This window comes from Corythoichthys intestinalis, chromosome 12, assembly GCF_030265065.1.
Source record: "Corythoichthys intestinalis isolate RoL2023-P3 chromosome 12, ASM3026506v1, whole genome shotgun sequence".
NCBI lineage: Eukaryota > Metazoa > Chordata > Actinopteri > Syngnathiformes > Syngnathidae > Corythoichthys > Corythoichthys intestinalis.
Genome location: NC_080406.1, coordinates 52,362,953 through 52,378,678, shown reverse-complemented (window position 1 = coordinate 52,378,678; position 15,726 = coordinate 52,362,953). Strand labels below are relative to the sequence as shown.

At 38.8% G+C, this 15,726-nt stretch overlaps 1 protein-coding gene across 2 annotated transcripts in view; it reads right to left on the bottom strand.

Moving 5' to 3' along the window:
- Positions 1-14,551, bottom strand: part of dnah7 (dynein, axonemal, heavy chain 7) — a 213,468-nt gene extending 198,917 nt beyond the window's left edge. The window contains exons 1-11 of one of the 2 annotated variants that reach the window (XM_057852777.1): positions 14,456-14,551; positions 10,380-10,448; positions 10,030-10,111; positions 9,818-9,953; positions 9,622-9,682; positions 6,991-7,171; positions 3,432-3,504; positions 3,221-3,346; positions 3,026-3,145; positions 1,290-1,473; positions 1,049-1,228 (exon numbers count right to left, since the gene is read on the bottom strand). In XM_057852777.1, the coding sequence (XP_057708760.1) occupies positions 1,049-1,228; positions 1,290-1,473; positions 3,026-3,145; positions 3,221-3,346; positions 3,432-3,504; positions 6,991-7,171; positions 9,622-9,682; positions 9,818-9,953; positions 10,030-10,111; positions 10,380-10,403 (1,167 nt within the window). In that variant the 5' untranslated portion in view covers positions 10,404-10,448; positions 14,456-14,551. Of the gene's footprint in view, positions 1-1,048; positions 1,229-1,289; positions 1,474-3,025; positions 3,146-3,220; positions 3,347-3,431; positions 3,505-6,990; positions 7,172-9,621; positions 9,683-9,817; positions 9,954-10,029; positions 10,112-10,379; positions 10,449-14,203; positions 14,319-14,455 lie in introns of those variants that run through there. The other variant, XM_057852775.1, reaches the window with a different exon arrangement.
- Positions 14,552-15,726: the final 1,175 nt, after the last annotated feature.

Below are 15,726 nucleotides of genomic sequence, written 5' to 3'. Positions count from 1 at the left end.
TACAATCTGCGAGCTTGTTGTTTCCTGTTGTCTTCCGAAATACACCTGGGTGACGGCGCGTCAAATGTTCGTTCATAGCCGACGTGCTACCGTGGTATGCGAGCTCAGCTTAGCAAAAAGAGTACACACAGTGGTGGCACCCTCCATATTTTCCTTGAAATAATTTCAGGCTCTGGCTAGTCTGGTCTGCTTTTTTAGCTTTATGCCGCTTTCACCGTTTTACCAATTCATCCTTCATCCTCCACTGCATCAGTCCCTCTTTTTTCACCTCTTTTATCAACACCATCGTCCTTTTGCTTTCGCTTTTGGAAGAAACTTCGGACACTCAGTTGCCTTGACATTTTTCCGAGTAAAGCCAACGACGTCATGCATCAAGAGAGACAATAGCTAATTAATATGCTCACTCGCCACCCTGTGGTCTGGGGTGTGAATTGCAACCTGTCAAAATGACAGCTGGACTTCAGTTTTTTTCCGTCACCGTTTTAAAAAAAACGGTCAACGACGGAAAATATTCAGTTAACGCGACCCCTGATATATATACATACATATTTTATATATATATATATATATATATATATATATATATATATACACATATATATATTATCGGTTATCGGTATCGGCCTTAAGGAGCATATCGATATCGGTTTTCAAAAAATTGATATCATGCCCCCGTACCAAATGTTACCATTGATTTTCTCCGGTGTTCAAATACTTATTTGAAGCAGTATAATACAAAAAAAGAGTTAAAAAAAACATACACTGTGATTTCTGGATTTTTTTTTTTAGATTGCCTCTCACAGTGGACAAGCACCTACCATGGAAATTTCAAACCCGCCCATTTTTGTGTGGGAGAACAAAATCGCAGGGTGTTCAAATACTTACCTTCTTCACTTTTGTTTTTTCGGTCAAATTGTTTGGCATATTGTCCTCATGAGTTCATGTTGCTCATCAATTTGAATTGATTATTATTTAGCGTAACAGAAAATAATTGAAAAGGACTGACAAACAGTAGGTCAACAAAAATGAAATGAAGAAACACACTCACCCATTCTGCATAGAGTTTGGTTTCCACACGTGGCAACATGGTGACCGACCTGAGCATGAACTCGTAGACATTGAGCAGAATGTCTTCAAAGGATTTGAGGTCCGGCTCTAACGTGATCTGCCGATCATCCAGGATCAGAAACAGCACAAACACTGACTCCTCGAAGGCCTGCTCTGTGCCCTGAGATAAGAAATACCATCAAAAAAGAAAAGCAAAAGTGAAAGATGTTTTTCGTCCTTACTGGATTTGGACAAATGAACTTGGTGTAGTCACTCATGGAGTCTAAGACCAGGTTCTGCAGCTGGATAGACATTAGTGTAGCGGCACAGTTAAAGAAAGACTGCAGCTTGTCCATTTGGCTTTGCGGTGGCACCAGTTTACGCCGACTCCCGTGATAAAAAATGTTGTGCACTTCAGGAAGCCATCTAAGTCAGCAATGACAATTAGTACACAATTTCTCTAAATGACAGAAATGCTGAGGAATTCAGTAAAAGAACAACAATGAAAACAAATTATATTGACATCTTATTCAGCTTTCTGTTAAAAACCAAAACTGCAGTGGAAGATTTAAATACGTTTGCGAAATGAGTTTGTAAAAAATCCACAACATTTAAGTTCCGCGTGAGCTCTTCAGCATCCATTTCAATTCACTTTGGAGTCTCGGATTTTTAGGGGTGTAACGGTAAACAAAAATCTCGGTTCGATACGTACCTCGGTTTTGAGGTCACGGTTCGGTTCATTTTCGGTACAGTAAGAAAACAAAATGCAAAATATAAATGTGCTAGTTGTTTATTACACACCTTTGTACTTTCAACAATAGGAACATTAGCCTATACAAAGCTAGAATTCTGCTCAAAAAGTAGCGGGTATTTAAAGATAATCCAACAACAATTTGCCTTTCAGATCCCGCGTTTTAGTCAGCTTTCTTTCTGAAAGAAGAAAAAAGAAGTCCTGTGCTAAAAAGAAAAGCAATCCCAATGACAAAGACTTTAACATGTATTTTACAAATGAAATGCCTCAATGAATCTTTTTTTTTTCTTCTTATGAACGGTTTTCAAAAGCTTTATTGCTGGATTTTCTCAAGTTAAAGCACCACATAGAGATTAATAAATTTAATTGTGTAAGCAGGATCTGTGTATCATTCTTATTAATTAATTACAGGTGTTTTAGCTCATTTCAATTTATTTTATGTAAATGGGCTATTATTTATTTTATTATGTGTTTACCGAGTATATTTTACAAATATGATGTAGTATTCATTTATATTGTATATTTTATGTTGCATAACTTTAGTTCCTATGTGAATATTAGTTCCTACTTTTTTTGTTGTGGTAGGAGGGTTTTGTATTGAACAGGGGCCGTGTTTGTTATTATAATAGCAGAGAAGACAGCAGTAAATCAACAAAGACAAGTCAACTCAGCCCCGATCAACCACTCAAGAGATCTGATGGACTCAAAAAGTGCGTTACGATTGCATATTAGTTTGAAAATCGACCGGATCCACCGTATTTTTCCATGAGTGACTTCCAGTCTGCCCGATCCTAGCTACTGGTAGTAGTATTGACGCAGGAGGGTCGCGTCTCGTGTCAAATAATAAACTCTGCCGTTCTTTTCCCTTGCGTCGTGTTGAGCCGCTTCTGAGACGCATCCGAACTGCGACTGGTGTGCATTGGCTGATTGGCTTTAACACCCGCGTTTCACTCATTCTCGCGGCGGCCACGTTGTCGCGCCGTTGACGTTTTTGGGTTATACTGTCCTACCGTGATGGTCCTCATTACAGTAGAGAAGACAGAGTAAATATAATCTACACAAAGAAACTGTAACCCGATCGACTCACAGCCTCGAAAAGTAAGGGTTACATTACGTCAGAAACTTTTTCGGTACGCCTCCGTTCTGAACCGAGCACCACGTACCGTAACGGTTCAATACAAATACATGTACTGTTACACCCGTACTGATTTTAAATGTCTTGCTCACTTGTTGAGAAGGGTCCCTCTGACATTCCCAATTTGACCGTTGGCGTTTTGTTGAAACGCCGACAACTCCATGGGCTCAGTTCCGCTCCGGAGTTCAGCGATATCGATCAGACGCAAATCCCTGCGAGAACACTTTAGTTTATATGATGTGCAGGATTCTAACTAGTCATAAATGCAATATTGACAGAATATGTACCTGTAAGTAGTGTTCCACAGATTAAGGACCTGCTGCATTGTGGGGTTGAAAGAGTGCAGCCAGTTGTTCATCTTTTTTCTCGAAAGCTTGAAGGAATCTTTCCATTCTTTGGGCACTTGCACCAACCTGAGTTGAACAAAAAAAAAAAAAAAAAAGAATTGATTCATTCCCATTCATCACAATCTCAAAATGTAAAATGAAACTAATATACTCTTTTCTGTGAGGAGGAAGATCTTTTAACGAATCCTCGTCGGTTTCCACAGGATCACCAAATGTGTATTTCACTGTAATAAGGGAATATGGATTAGATAACAAACCTTATGTATCCACCATGCGCACCCCGAAATGCCATGCTAATTTCAAATGAGCCTATTTTGAAGAAAAATTGTATAATGTTACAATAAAGAATTCTGTTTAAAGGTGCTATGAAATACTACAGCAAGTGACTTTAAATTGATAGCAGGCCGTATTTTGGACACAAAAAAGCCGTAGACTATTTTTCATTGTTGTTATGTGACCATTCTGTTATTCTGTCAACATGTACTACATAATGCAGCACAAAAAAGCCAGACATGATCATCAATTCTGGTTGGGCTGTCACAACCAAAATTGCTAGGAAAGTGGGTGTTCCCTGATACATTGTTCTGTGTAAAAAAGTTTTTTTTAAAAAACTGCCAGATTTTTACATGTAAAATTATGTCTGTGCAGTCATTTTCATTTTTTGACATGCTCACCATTTGATTGCACCTTTAAATAAAAAAAAAAAAGAAAACATTTTTAAAAAAAATAAATACCTTTTTTTTCCAATATAATAAAATAATCTGGGATAAAAGTCTCATAAGAAAAAATTTGTAATAGGCTAAATAAATTTGTAATATTATTATATTAAAGTCAAATTTATTAAGTTTTTAATAAAGTGATGAATAAATAAATAATAAACTTAATAAATCAAGTTTTAAGTCAAAAAGAAAAAAAGACAATAAACATAATACTCCATAATACAAACCAGACGTAACCGTCCAGTTCCATGACCACACACCAGAGGTGGGTAGGGTAGCCAAATATTTTACTCAGGTAAGAGTGCCGTAATAATATTACTTAATATACTAATATAGTATAATAATAATACTATTATTATAATAATATTACTCAAGTAAAAGTACAGTAGTCATCCCAAAAATGGACTCAAGTACAAGTAAAAAAGTATTTGGTGAAAAGAATACACAAGTACTGAGTAACATTGTGAGCAACTGCGTTATTATTATTATACTGTACAATAAGCCACATTAAGCCTAAAAAATTGCCCAAAAAATCATTGAATTTTGAGAGAAAAAAATTACAGAAATGAAGCATCATTTGTCCAAAGAGCATGGGAGCCCTCTAGTGGAGAAAAAAGTTCCTTATTTGAATGGCTGAACAGTGAACAGTTCCTTCATAGTTCCTATTATGAGTCAGCGCAGACCATCCCTCCTCCCGCAGCCCAGCAAAGGGGCAGCCGTCATCCCCCCACGATCCAGGGTGGTCCCCCAGGCCATCCGCGCCTGCATCAAATGGCCTTCAGGGATGGGCGCCATCATCCCCCTGACACGAGCCACCGCCACGGCCCCCCATCTGGCATAGCACATCGTAGGACCTCCAATGGTCCACCAAGCCCAGGGCAGGAACCACCACCAGAGCAGGCAATACCCAGCCAACGTCCTGCAGGGTGGATGCCCAGGCAGAAAAGAAAATGGAAGGTGGAAGCAGGAGAATGACAAGAAGTCACCGGGGGGCGGCGCGAGATCGGAGCTCTGACATTCCCTGCCCCCGCGGGCCGCAGCCCAGGCAGAGAGGAGGCCACGCCATAGAATGCAAGCTTGAGTCTGGTTGGTATAATGGAGTAGTGTGATTATTGTTGCAACGTCTCATTGGTGAAACTGGTAGAACTACTGTTTGCATCACTGGAAAAAAAAAAAAGTAAAGTCTGATATATGACTAGTGTAGCCCAAATTAGCGGAGTAACAGTAGCGTTTCTTCTTCACAACTCAACACTAGTAAAAGTAAAAAGCATGGCTTAGTAAAACTACTCTTAGAAGGACATTTTTCTCAAAAAGTTACTCAAGTAAATGTAACGGAGTAAATGTAATGGGTTACTACCAGTGTTGTTAATCTTACTTTAAAAGTCATTAATTACAGTTACAAATTACTTCACCCAAAAAGTAATTGCGTTAGTAACTCAGTTACCTGAATGTAAGAGTAACTAGTTACTTGGCAAAGTAACTGGTGATAATTTTCTTTTTTTTTCTCAACCCCCCACCCCCCCAAAAAAAACAGGACACTTTTGGGACAATTGGCCCTAGCCCAATTCTTTACCCGAAACTTAACTAGACACAGGGGTATTGCGGATATTGTGATAACTAGATAGTAACCTTTGCAATGTGTAAAAGTCATTTAATGATGATAATCAACCGTTAAAGCTGTTAAAATTGCTCCCCTTATTGCATTAGTTCCCTTCTGTCTATTTTCGACATGTGTAAGTTTTAAAACTGTTTCATCATTTAAAGATAGATTTAAGATTTTAATTTTAGTTTTGCCGATTTAGGAGCATTTTAGATCAAAAGTGGCTCAGGTTCGCTAGGAAGATTCTCTACAACAATGCCTTCCTGAGAAGTCTGCTTTAAGATGGCGGCTGTTTACTAACGCATCTAGTTCTTTATTATATATGTTGCTAATGCCGCCGTGTCTGTCATTTGCATCTAGTTCTGTATTTATGTGATATCTACTGAAGAATCATGTGGGTGTAGTTTATAGGCTATCGGCTACAGTCAGGTATTATTGAGCCACCTAGCATAGTAGCATCGCGTTTGCAATGGCGTCACACTCCCTTGCCTCCTCCCCACTCCTGCTCTGCTCTCTCGTCTCCATGAGTCTGTCTTTTTCAGACTTTTCTCGCGTTAGTCAACCAACATCGTAACACATAGTAACGCACTCCTTTCCCACCTCAGTAACGGTAACGGCGTTGCCAAGATGAGAAAAGTAATTAATTAGATTACTCACTACTGAAGAAAATAAACCCGTTAGTAACGCCGTTATATTCTAATGCCGTTATTAACAACACTGGTTACTACCCACCTCTGCCACACACAAGCTTGCAGTCCCAGATCCTATGACAACTATCATGCCGGCCTGTTTAATTACGTAGGGTCTTTAAAGTGCCATAAGAAATAAACTATTTCACATAGAACGCTACCGTCAACATTACTAAAAAAGTTCAGATTTCAACCTGTTCTAGTTTTTATTTGGCACCGATAGACCTTGTAAAAGATATTATTTCTCCATTCAAGGGCACGCAAGCTCCTAGGATGGGTGATGTTTCATTTCTGTAGATTTTTCCAGTCAGAATTCTGAGATTTCTTTGGGCCTAATATGGTCATGTACTATGTTATAATAATAACAGTTCATACAGATGACGTTATCCCAAGAAATCAATATACCATTGTTTTAAAAATAAAACATCTGAGATTGTAAGCACTTAGTCACAATGTTACTCATTACTTGAGTATTCTTTTCATCAAATACCTTTTACGAGTATACAAGTACATTTTTTGAAGGGCTATTTTTACTTCTGTAAATATTATTTTGAAGTAACACGACTCTTTATTTTTTTTGGACTACTCCTACTTTTTGGCTACTGTACCCACCTCTGACCAGGAAACATGAAAAAGTTTCAGACGACCAACGTATGACACTGAACAGGATGATGCTGATCTAAAAAGGGAGTTAGTAATTACAGATTGCAGTCTTGATGCTGAGCAAGTAGTCATCCCTGACTTCATCAAGCAGCAGGCAAAGTGTTTCGTTCTGGTTCTTCAGGTGACCAGGTACCTTCCCCATGATGTTCTTCACCCAAGAATCTTGCAGAGGAGTAAGATTTTCTAAGTTGATGCCATTTTGAATATAATGGTAATATTTCTGCAGCAGGATATAAAAAAGAACCTGTTGTCAGGACAATATCCACAGGGTATAAATATGTTCAATGCATACAGTACATGTAAAGTGAAAAAATAGGACACCCCATTAAGTATTCAGTTCTTTATTAAGAATTGTTCACATTTCAATGTCTGATCTTGTTTTTCTTTATCTCTGGAAAAGAAAGTGATTTAATCGCAGGTAATCAACAAAAATTAACATTGTTTTACTCATTAAACCAAATTTATCAACAAAAATGTATATTCTAACTGAGGAAAAAGTTAGGACACCATACCACCTACTAGCTAGTGTTACCCCCTTTGGCTGAAATAACTCTCTGTGAGACGCTTTTTTTAGCCATCTACCAGTCTTTGACATCGGTCTGAAGAACGTTTGCCCCATTCCTCAATGAAGAACACTTTCAGCTGTGAAATGTTTGAGGGGTTTCTTGCATGTAAGCCCGTTTCAAGTCATCCCACAGCATCTCAATGGGATTAAGAGCTACGCTTTGACTCAGCCATTCCAGGACTCATTTCTTCCTTTTCAGCCAATCATTGGTGAATTTACTGGTACGTTTTGGGTCATTGTCATGTTGCAGGGTCCAGTTTTCTTCTTTCTTTCTTCAGACTTCTTTCAGCATATTGTGGTCTGCTCTCAGGGTGAATTTGCTTGGAGAGCCAGACCTGGGCATGTTGGCAGTTGTTTTTAATGTCCTCCACTTGTTGACTACTTTCCGGACAGTGGAATGGCTGATTTCATATTCTTTTGAAATCCCTTACCAAACTCATAAGCATATACAATCTTCTTTCTGAAGACCTCAGGTAGCTCCTTTGATCTCACCATGGTGTTTTCACTCACTTCAACAGTCAGTCACTGTTGAAAGTAGAGCTGAAACGAATACTCGAGCAACTCGAGTAACTCGAGTTTAAAAACTAATCCGAGTAATATTATTCACCTCGAGGAATCGTTTAATTTTGCCAGCTCTAAGCATCACGTTTTGCCTGGACGACTTTTAATGCGGGACAACGCGCTGACGTCACGTGCGTAGAGGAAGAAGCAATAAAAAAATACCTTATTGCAGCCGACAGCCGTTACAAACTGCGCTGACGTTTCTAAAAACTACGCCCGCTTGTTGCTACGGTGGTAGCAGCCTAGCAGGTAGCGTCTGATGCGTGTAATAGATATCACATGTACGTAGAACTAGATTCGAAATGACCGACTCGGCAGCGTTAATAAACGAGCCGCCATCTTAAAGCAGTACACTTCTCGGCGCTCATAAATAAGATTAACGTTACTTTCACTCGCTCACTAACGTTATCCCTGCGCAGGGCTAGGTTTCTATTCATTATGACCACTGTCGATGCGTGGCTAACTCTTACATACAGGCTTTATTTAATCTGTGAAAACAGCGCTGTAGAGTGATTAGGGTGTAAAATAAAAACATAATAATGCTAACTGTCAATTTTAGCTCAGTAGTCATTGCTGGATAAAGCACCAAGTAGCACTGGTGCCTAATGTGCTAAAGTACAGCACAGCATTTATTTTGAACACTGAAAAAACTCAAAATCCTATCAGGACTTACAGTTTAGACTGACTTAAAACTTAACTAGAACTTATCGCTTGACACAAGTCAAAATTCAATTGAAACACGTAGGAAAAACACCTAACTTTTAAGTCATGGGTGTTATCAAGCGTAATGACATTTTTAGGTAAGAAATATATATATATAGATTTTTTTTTTTTTTTATAAGATCTAAAAGTTTTTGGAGTGAAAGCAGTGAATTAGTCTTTTTTTAGTCACATTTGAGATGAAATTGTTGGCTGTTTTCAACAATGTACATCGATAATAATGACATTGATTGACTGAAAATGGTTCAATATTACATGAAATGTCTTTTTTTCCCATCTATATGTATAATTGCTCTTTACCTAAAAAAAATGTTTTATCCGATTACTCAATAGAATTTTCAGTCGATTACTCGATTACTAAAATATTCGATAGCTGCAGCCCTAGTTGATAGTATTCTGCGTTGACGAGTGCGGCAAACTTTCTTCAGATCAAAGACTGGTAGATAAGATGGCTACAAAAAGCATCTCACTGAAGCCATTTCAGCCAAAGGGGGTAACAGCTATTGGTAGGGTAGGGTGTGGTGTCCTAACTTTTTCCTCAGTTAGAATATGCATTTTTGTTGATAAATTTGGTTTGATGAGTAAAACAATGTTAATGTTTGTTGATTACCTGCTATTACATCACTTTCTCTTCCAGAGATAAAGAAAAACAAGATCAGACATTGTTATGTCAATATTTCTTAATAAAGAACTAAATATTTAATGGGGTGTCCTAACTTTTTTACATGCCTGTATGTGCTATTAATTTGACTGGATTCACACTACCGGGTCAAGGTAACAATTACAGTTTTGAAGGGAATGTGTGAGTGTGTTAAGTATGAAACCTTTTCCAAATCACTCAGCGAAGAGTCATCGTCCTCTTCCAGTGGCTGCTGTTGCTGCTGGCTAAAAAAAAAAAGTTTGATAAAAGTACAATTCCTACACTGAAACTGTAAGATTTTAGTGTCTTGTTTGGGATTCATCACCTCAATAAGTGATAATGAATCATACAACAAGTCAAAAAAATACAGCGCAACGTACCATATGTATTTGACCAGACTTTTTCGTAGGCTTCGGCGTTTTTTAATCGGGAGCATTCGATTGTTGTTTGAGGGTCTTTTAGTGAGACTTGGGCATTTTTCCAGACTTGGCACACCATCTGCTTCCCCACTCAAGGCTAGCAAAAATTGGGGGGGTCACAAATATCACTATCGCATCGCATCCAACCATACTTTTGTAAACGTTGAACCAACTTTCTCCATCTGAGTCCAGCTTGTTTTGCAGCCATGGTGAAAAAGAAGGCCTCGATTCCATCCAAAGCTCCTTTTGGTGGACCTTGGGAAAGTTAAAAAAAAAAAAAAAAGGAAAAAAATGTGTTTAAAAGGCAAAGATGGAATTTGCTAAAACTTTGTTTTGTTTTTTTTCCCAATACAGTGGTACCTTTACTTTCAAAATGAATTGGTTCCGGAAGTTTTTTTTTGTAACAAGAGGCAAAATTTTCCCGTTGAAGCGTGTCTTAACCTGAAAATTCCTCATGTAGAGACGTTCGTAAGTAGAGGTACCACTGTACATAGAAAGCTAGAAACGGGCATAACAAACATACTAGGCCATCTGTGTGGCGTTGCATGGCTTCTTCTTGGACGGCCAACTAATCTTCATCAATTAAAAGAGCCTGTAAAGTGATTTCAGAGATTTAGTTCTAAATATGTTATCAGTTTCTCCTTCTGCATTAATACCCTGGAGGGACACCAGTTTTAATTGCCCGCCACCACCAGGCTAAAATTTAACAGCGTCTGGCGATATATTTGAAAACACAATGGAACGACCATATGGTCGATTTATGAACAAACTTGTTCCAGCTCACTGCCATTGTATTTTTGTTTATTCAAACTGTATTTCAAGACACTGCCTGTTTGTAAAACTCAACATTTAAGTATTGTGAAGAAATGGCTCATAATAAAACATAGTTGTCATCATGAATGCAGTCAACTTAACATTATTATGTCTACTTTTATTGTTTTTTTGTTTCAAAATAATAGAGAGTCACAGGTGGGCTTCTGTACTACCAGGTTTTGCAGGTGTTCTGGGGGAAACCCCAAGCTGTGACAATGTTGTATGAAGATAATTGCTAACGTGCGAAGACTGAGAATTGTGTAGTGCTGAATTCTTGCAATTCAGTTTTTCATCCAGCACCCACTGCAGCCCTATGTGGAATAGTTTGGACAGGAGTGCTGTCAGCATTGCTGGCGAGATTGAAGATGTGGAGGGTCAGCCTGCTAGTACTCAGACCATACGCTGCACTCTACATCAAATTTGTGTGCATGGCTGTCAACCCAGGAGGAAGCCTCTTCTGAAGCCAGTACACAAGAAAGCCCGCAAACAGTTTGCTGAAGACATGTAAACAAAGCACATGGATTACTGGAACCATGTCCTATGGTCTGATGAGACGGGCGTGGCATGAAACCTCCGGGCTGAAAATGAGTCCCACTCCGGCCCTGCTTTAAAGACCAAATGTGAAGTAATTTCATAAAATGCCAAATAGCGTTACAATTAATGTCATTAAACATTGTCCAACAAATAAAGCATGAAAAAATAATTTATATGTTGTATATTTGACAAAATAATCGCGTTTCCGAAGTTCGAGCCTGAAAGGGGACGAACCCGGAAGTGATACGTCACACCGTGAACAGCGATTGCAGCGCTCCATACGGCCGCCATACAAAGCCCTTCAAACAGTAATTCAAACAGCGATATAAGATCCAAGTTTTTGAAGAGTTGGAGGAAGAAGAGGAGGTTGGAATTTTATGTTGGACCGTACATGTATTAGCCATACGCTAATCAGGATGCAAACAATGTTCCCAGACTACCGGACATGGAATGGAGACAAGACCCATCGGGATTACAAGACCAGAGAAGATATAGGCTGTTATAATTTTATGATTTGAAGCATGTCAGGTAAACAAACCACCTACTATTGCCTGGGATAAAAGTAAACTTTTGACGAATCCCCGATCATGTTGTGCAATGAACAGTAGAAGCTAGCGACGTTAGATTTTATATACCCGACATGTTTCGGCGAACACCTCCGCCTTTGGACCTTCTGACGAAGGTGGAAGTGTTCGCTGAAACATGTCAGGTAAATAAACCACCTACTATTGCCTGGGATAAAAGAAAAGTTTTGACGAATCCCCGATCAAATTGTGGAATGAACAGTAGAAGCTAGTGACGTTAGTTTTTATTTACCTGACGTGTGAAACACGTCAGGTAAATACACTTCCGCCTTCGGACTCTGACGAAGGCAGAAGTGTTCACCAAAACAAGAAAAGTTTTGACGAATTTATAAGTGTAGGCAAAATGAACTCAATACAACTATGGTCGGGGATTGCCACGAGTTAGCTTCGGCTAACGTCGCTAGCTTCTACTGTTCATTCAACAACACAATCGGGGTTTTGCCTCAAGTTACCCTTCGGCTAATGTCGCTACCTTCTACTGTTCATTCCACAACAGCTGGCAGCTCTGCTTTGACAAAGTAATCAGTCATCTATCCAAAATCACACTTACTTTTTTGCAAATCCTTGATCATAAGCAGACCGGTTGAGGAAACAGGCATCTTCGAAGTGTTTGTAGCAGAGAACACTACTCGATGATGGCGTGAAATTCATTCGCTTCGTGCGAACGAAAGATGTCCATTTACGTGCCCTGCTATCCTTTGGCCACTCATACAACTTTTCTTTAGATTGAGAACAATACATCGCCACACACCGCCATGGCATCTTACCGAGAAGCAGTGCAACGATACTGTTCTATGGCGGACTTCCCTTGTAGTTCTCTGTTTGACGTAATTTCCGAAGATTGTCGAAGAAAAGCATTTTGGTTGTCAAGGGCGTTGCTATGGGTTAAACAAAGAATCTGGAAGGGTTGCGTTAAAAAAAAAAAAAATAACGAAAATATGCTTATACTTGTTTAGCCATTGATATTATTCAAAAACATGGTTGGCCAACCTTACTTCACATTTGGTCTTTAAATGCAATGTATACAATAGTGAATTGTGTTATTACTGGACCACAAAAATATGGAGTGATTGTCAAAAAAAAAAAAAAAAATAGAAGCGATATAGAAGATGTTGGAAAACAGAAATGATGGTTTGATTTGTCACCATTTTGAAATTTGGCAGAGTTGTTTATGGTGTCGATTCAAGGTGTGACAAAATATCGATATGATGATATATGGTGGTACTTTGCATCCCAAAAGGTATTGATACATTCATGCCAAGAATCGAGATATCGTTTTAAAAATATGTCAATGTTTAAAAACAAAAATAAGGAACCAACAAGTTGCTACCAAAATCCACCACCGTAATAGTGTCAGTTAACTATGCGGCTGCCATTGACGTTGCTCGACGACTAATCCATTAAGACTGGGATGGGTGAATGAATGTTTATTCATTCAAAACTATAGCATTCGCAGTCACTCTTTCTGATTTTCGCGGCATTTACAGGTCACTTTCTGTTGAATTTAGAGCATTACACGTTGAGCTTGTTGAGTTTGAGTCACTACCAATTAATTCCCGGGATATTTCATGTTCTGTAACCCAAAATGAACATGAAGTGACCCATAAAATGTGCCAATATCAACAGGAAATAAACCTGAAATGCCCCAAAATGACCTCGTTGCCTGTGCATTGGCCACCAGACGGACATGGAAGTGGGAGGAGCCTATTTGAAGTGGGAGGGATTCATTCGCTGCTACGCTCCCAGTTCAAATGGGTTGAACTTCTACTAGTGATAAAATTAAAGTCGAAAGATGAAGATATCTTGTTTTTCTGTTTATTAGTTTTTTTTGTATGATATCCTAAAATGATTTCCTGACCAATTTATCGATAATCGTTGTAACGCCATATCATGAGATTATCGTAATCGTGAGCTTTGTATCGCAAATGGTATCGTAAGGTACCAAGACGCTAGACACTCCTAGTGTCGATAGTAGAAAAGACATTTATTTTCATGTAAATAAAAAAAATAAAAAAAAATTTAACTTCAAAAATCGTGTGTATCAATTCAAAGACAGGTGCAATGCACCTTCCCGGTAATATTGTTTAGTTAAAAACAATTTACCTGTGTCCATCTTTCTATGCCTGCGAAATCAAAAGAAAATGTTGGGAAAATCTGTCATAACTTGTACGACTATGTTATGAAAGTAAAAACAGTTTACTTAAGATGAAGATTATTTTACTACCTGGCAACGGGTGGTGAAAATGAAACGAGCTAGTAGCTTTTGTTGCTACAAAACTGGCCAAACGGTGACCAGTCTGAAAACCCGAACAAACGTATTGGTGGGCCGCCATGACGCACCGAATCGATTTATCAGTGGAACACAAAGTGGTTACTATGGTAGCCAGGTACATCAAAACACCAGTTAAACTCTTACCAGTCTGAAAACGGCACATCCACGTTGACTTGGTATACAAAAACTAGTTTCATTAGAGAAACAAACGTTTTCCAGATGTTATATTGCCTTGGTTTATCCACGCGACCAAATATTCGATGAGTACTTAAATGCACCACAGGTAGAAACGAGCCAAATCAGTGACGTTCCACTACACATGCGCGCGGAAGTCAACAAACTTCTAAATGTGGACATATTTCAATTGGCAAACATGTCAACACACACAAAACTCACCGTGACGTTCCTAAAAGAAAGAATAAAAGCCACGCTTCAAAAGCAACAAAAACAGAAAAGACCATTGAGCACGCGTTGCGTTCAAATGTATCACGGCGACAGTTTATATGACGTCATATTTGGAGTATCTCGTCGCCAAATAAATAAAGCGCCAGTTTTCAAATTGGTGAATACTGACCAGGTGCATAGTGATACCATACGGTTTAAATTAACTCACACGACAAGTGGTGGTTTCCGATGCGAGAATGGCAGTATATGGCGAAAAGTTCTTCCTCAGCTAATGGATCCGTTGCCATGGTTGCCAAATGTCAACTACGCGGACACTGTAAAAGTAATATTTACCTTAAAGTGTTGACGTTTTTCTATGGTTTACCTACATTGCAAGGTTCTGCTGGACCAAAACAGCAAATCTGGCTGGATTCTGCTGGTTTTGTTGTGTTTCGGTACTGGTCTTGCTGGTTCAGACCAGCACAGAGTTGGTAAGATTACTATTTCGGTGAATTTTTTTTTTCAGTATACTAATTGGCAAGTGTCCAAAAAGTGCTGCCACCACAAGTGAAAGTGCTTTAATGGTGAGCTCAGTTTTTCATTACTCACACTCCGAAACTGAGTTGTAAAAACAAACACAAAACACAAAGCTCATCCACACACACACCCTTGACTCAACTTTTTTAGAACACTCATCCACACACACACCCTCACACACACCCTTGACTCAACTTTTTTAGAACACTTTTCAAAAAATTGAAAAAAGGCTGTAAACACTTGCGCACAAATGCATATGCACAAAGAAAAGATGTTTTTTCCTCTGAATATTTTAACAACTGAATAATAATTTATAATGCATGGTGTTGATGCTTCATGATCCTCTCTGGCTCTCTGGTTTGCTATCATCTTATAACAAGCACCCCCCCCACACACACACACACACACACACACACACACATTTTTGCACACAACATCCATGAAAACATTCTTTTAAAAACGGATTACTTATTAAGAAAGTAAGAACAAAGAAATAAAATGTACATCAGTATGCACTTTTTCACACTTGGCATTTCATTTACACTGCCACACAGATAGAAAAGTAATGCTTTAGCGTCATCTTGTGGCCTTTTTAAGCACCTGTGTTTAAGGGTGCTACAATGGCGTACCGCACGCTGGCTATTTTTAGACCGTGACGTCGCATCGCAAAGCGGAAGTAAAGCCGAAGTGGGACATTATAGACCCGCCCTCGCATAGAGACGACGTAATTTGTGCTACTTTTCTCC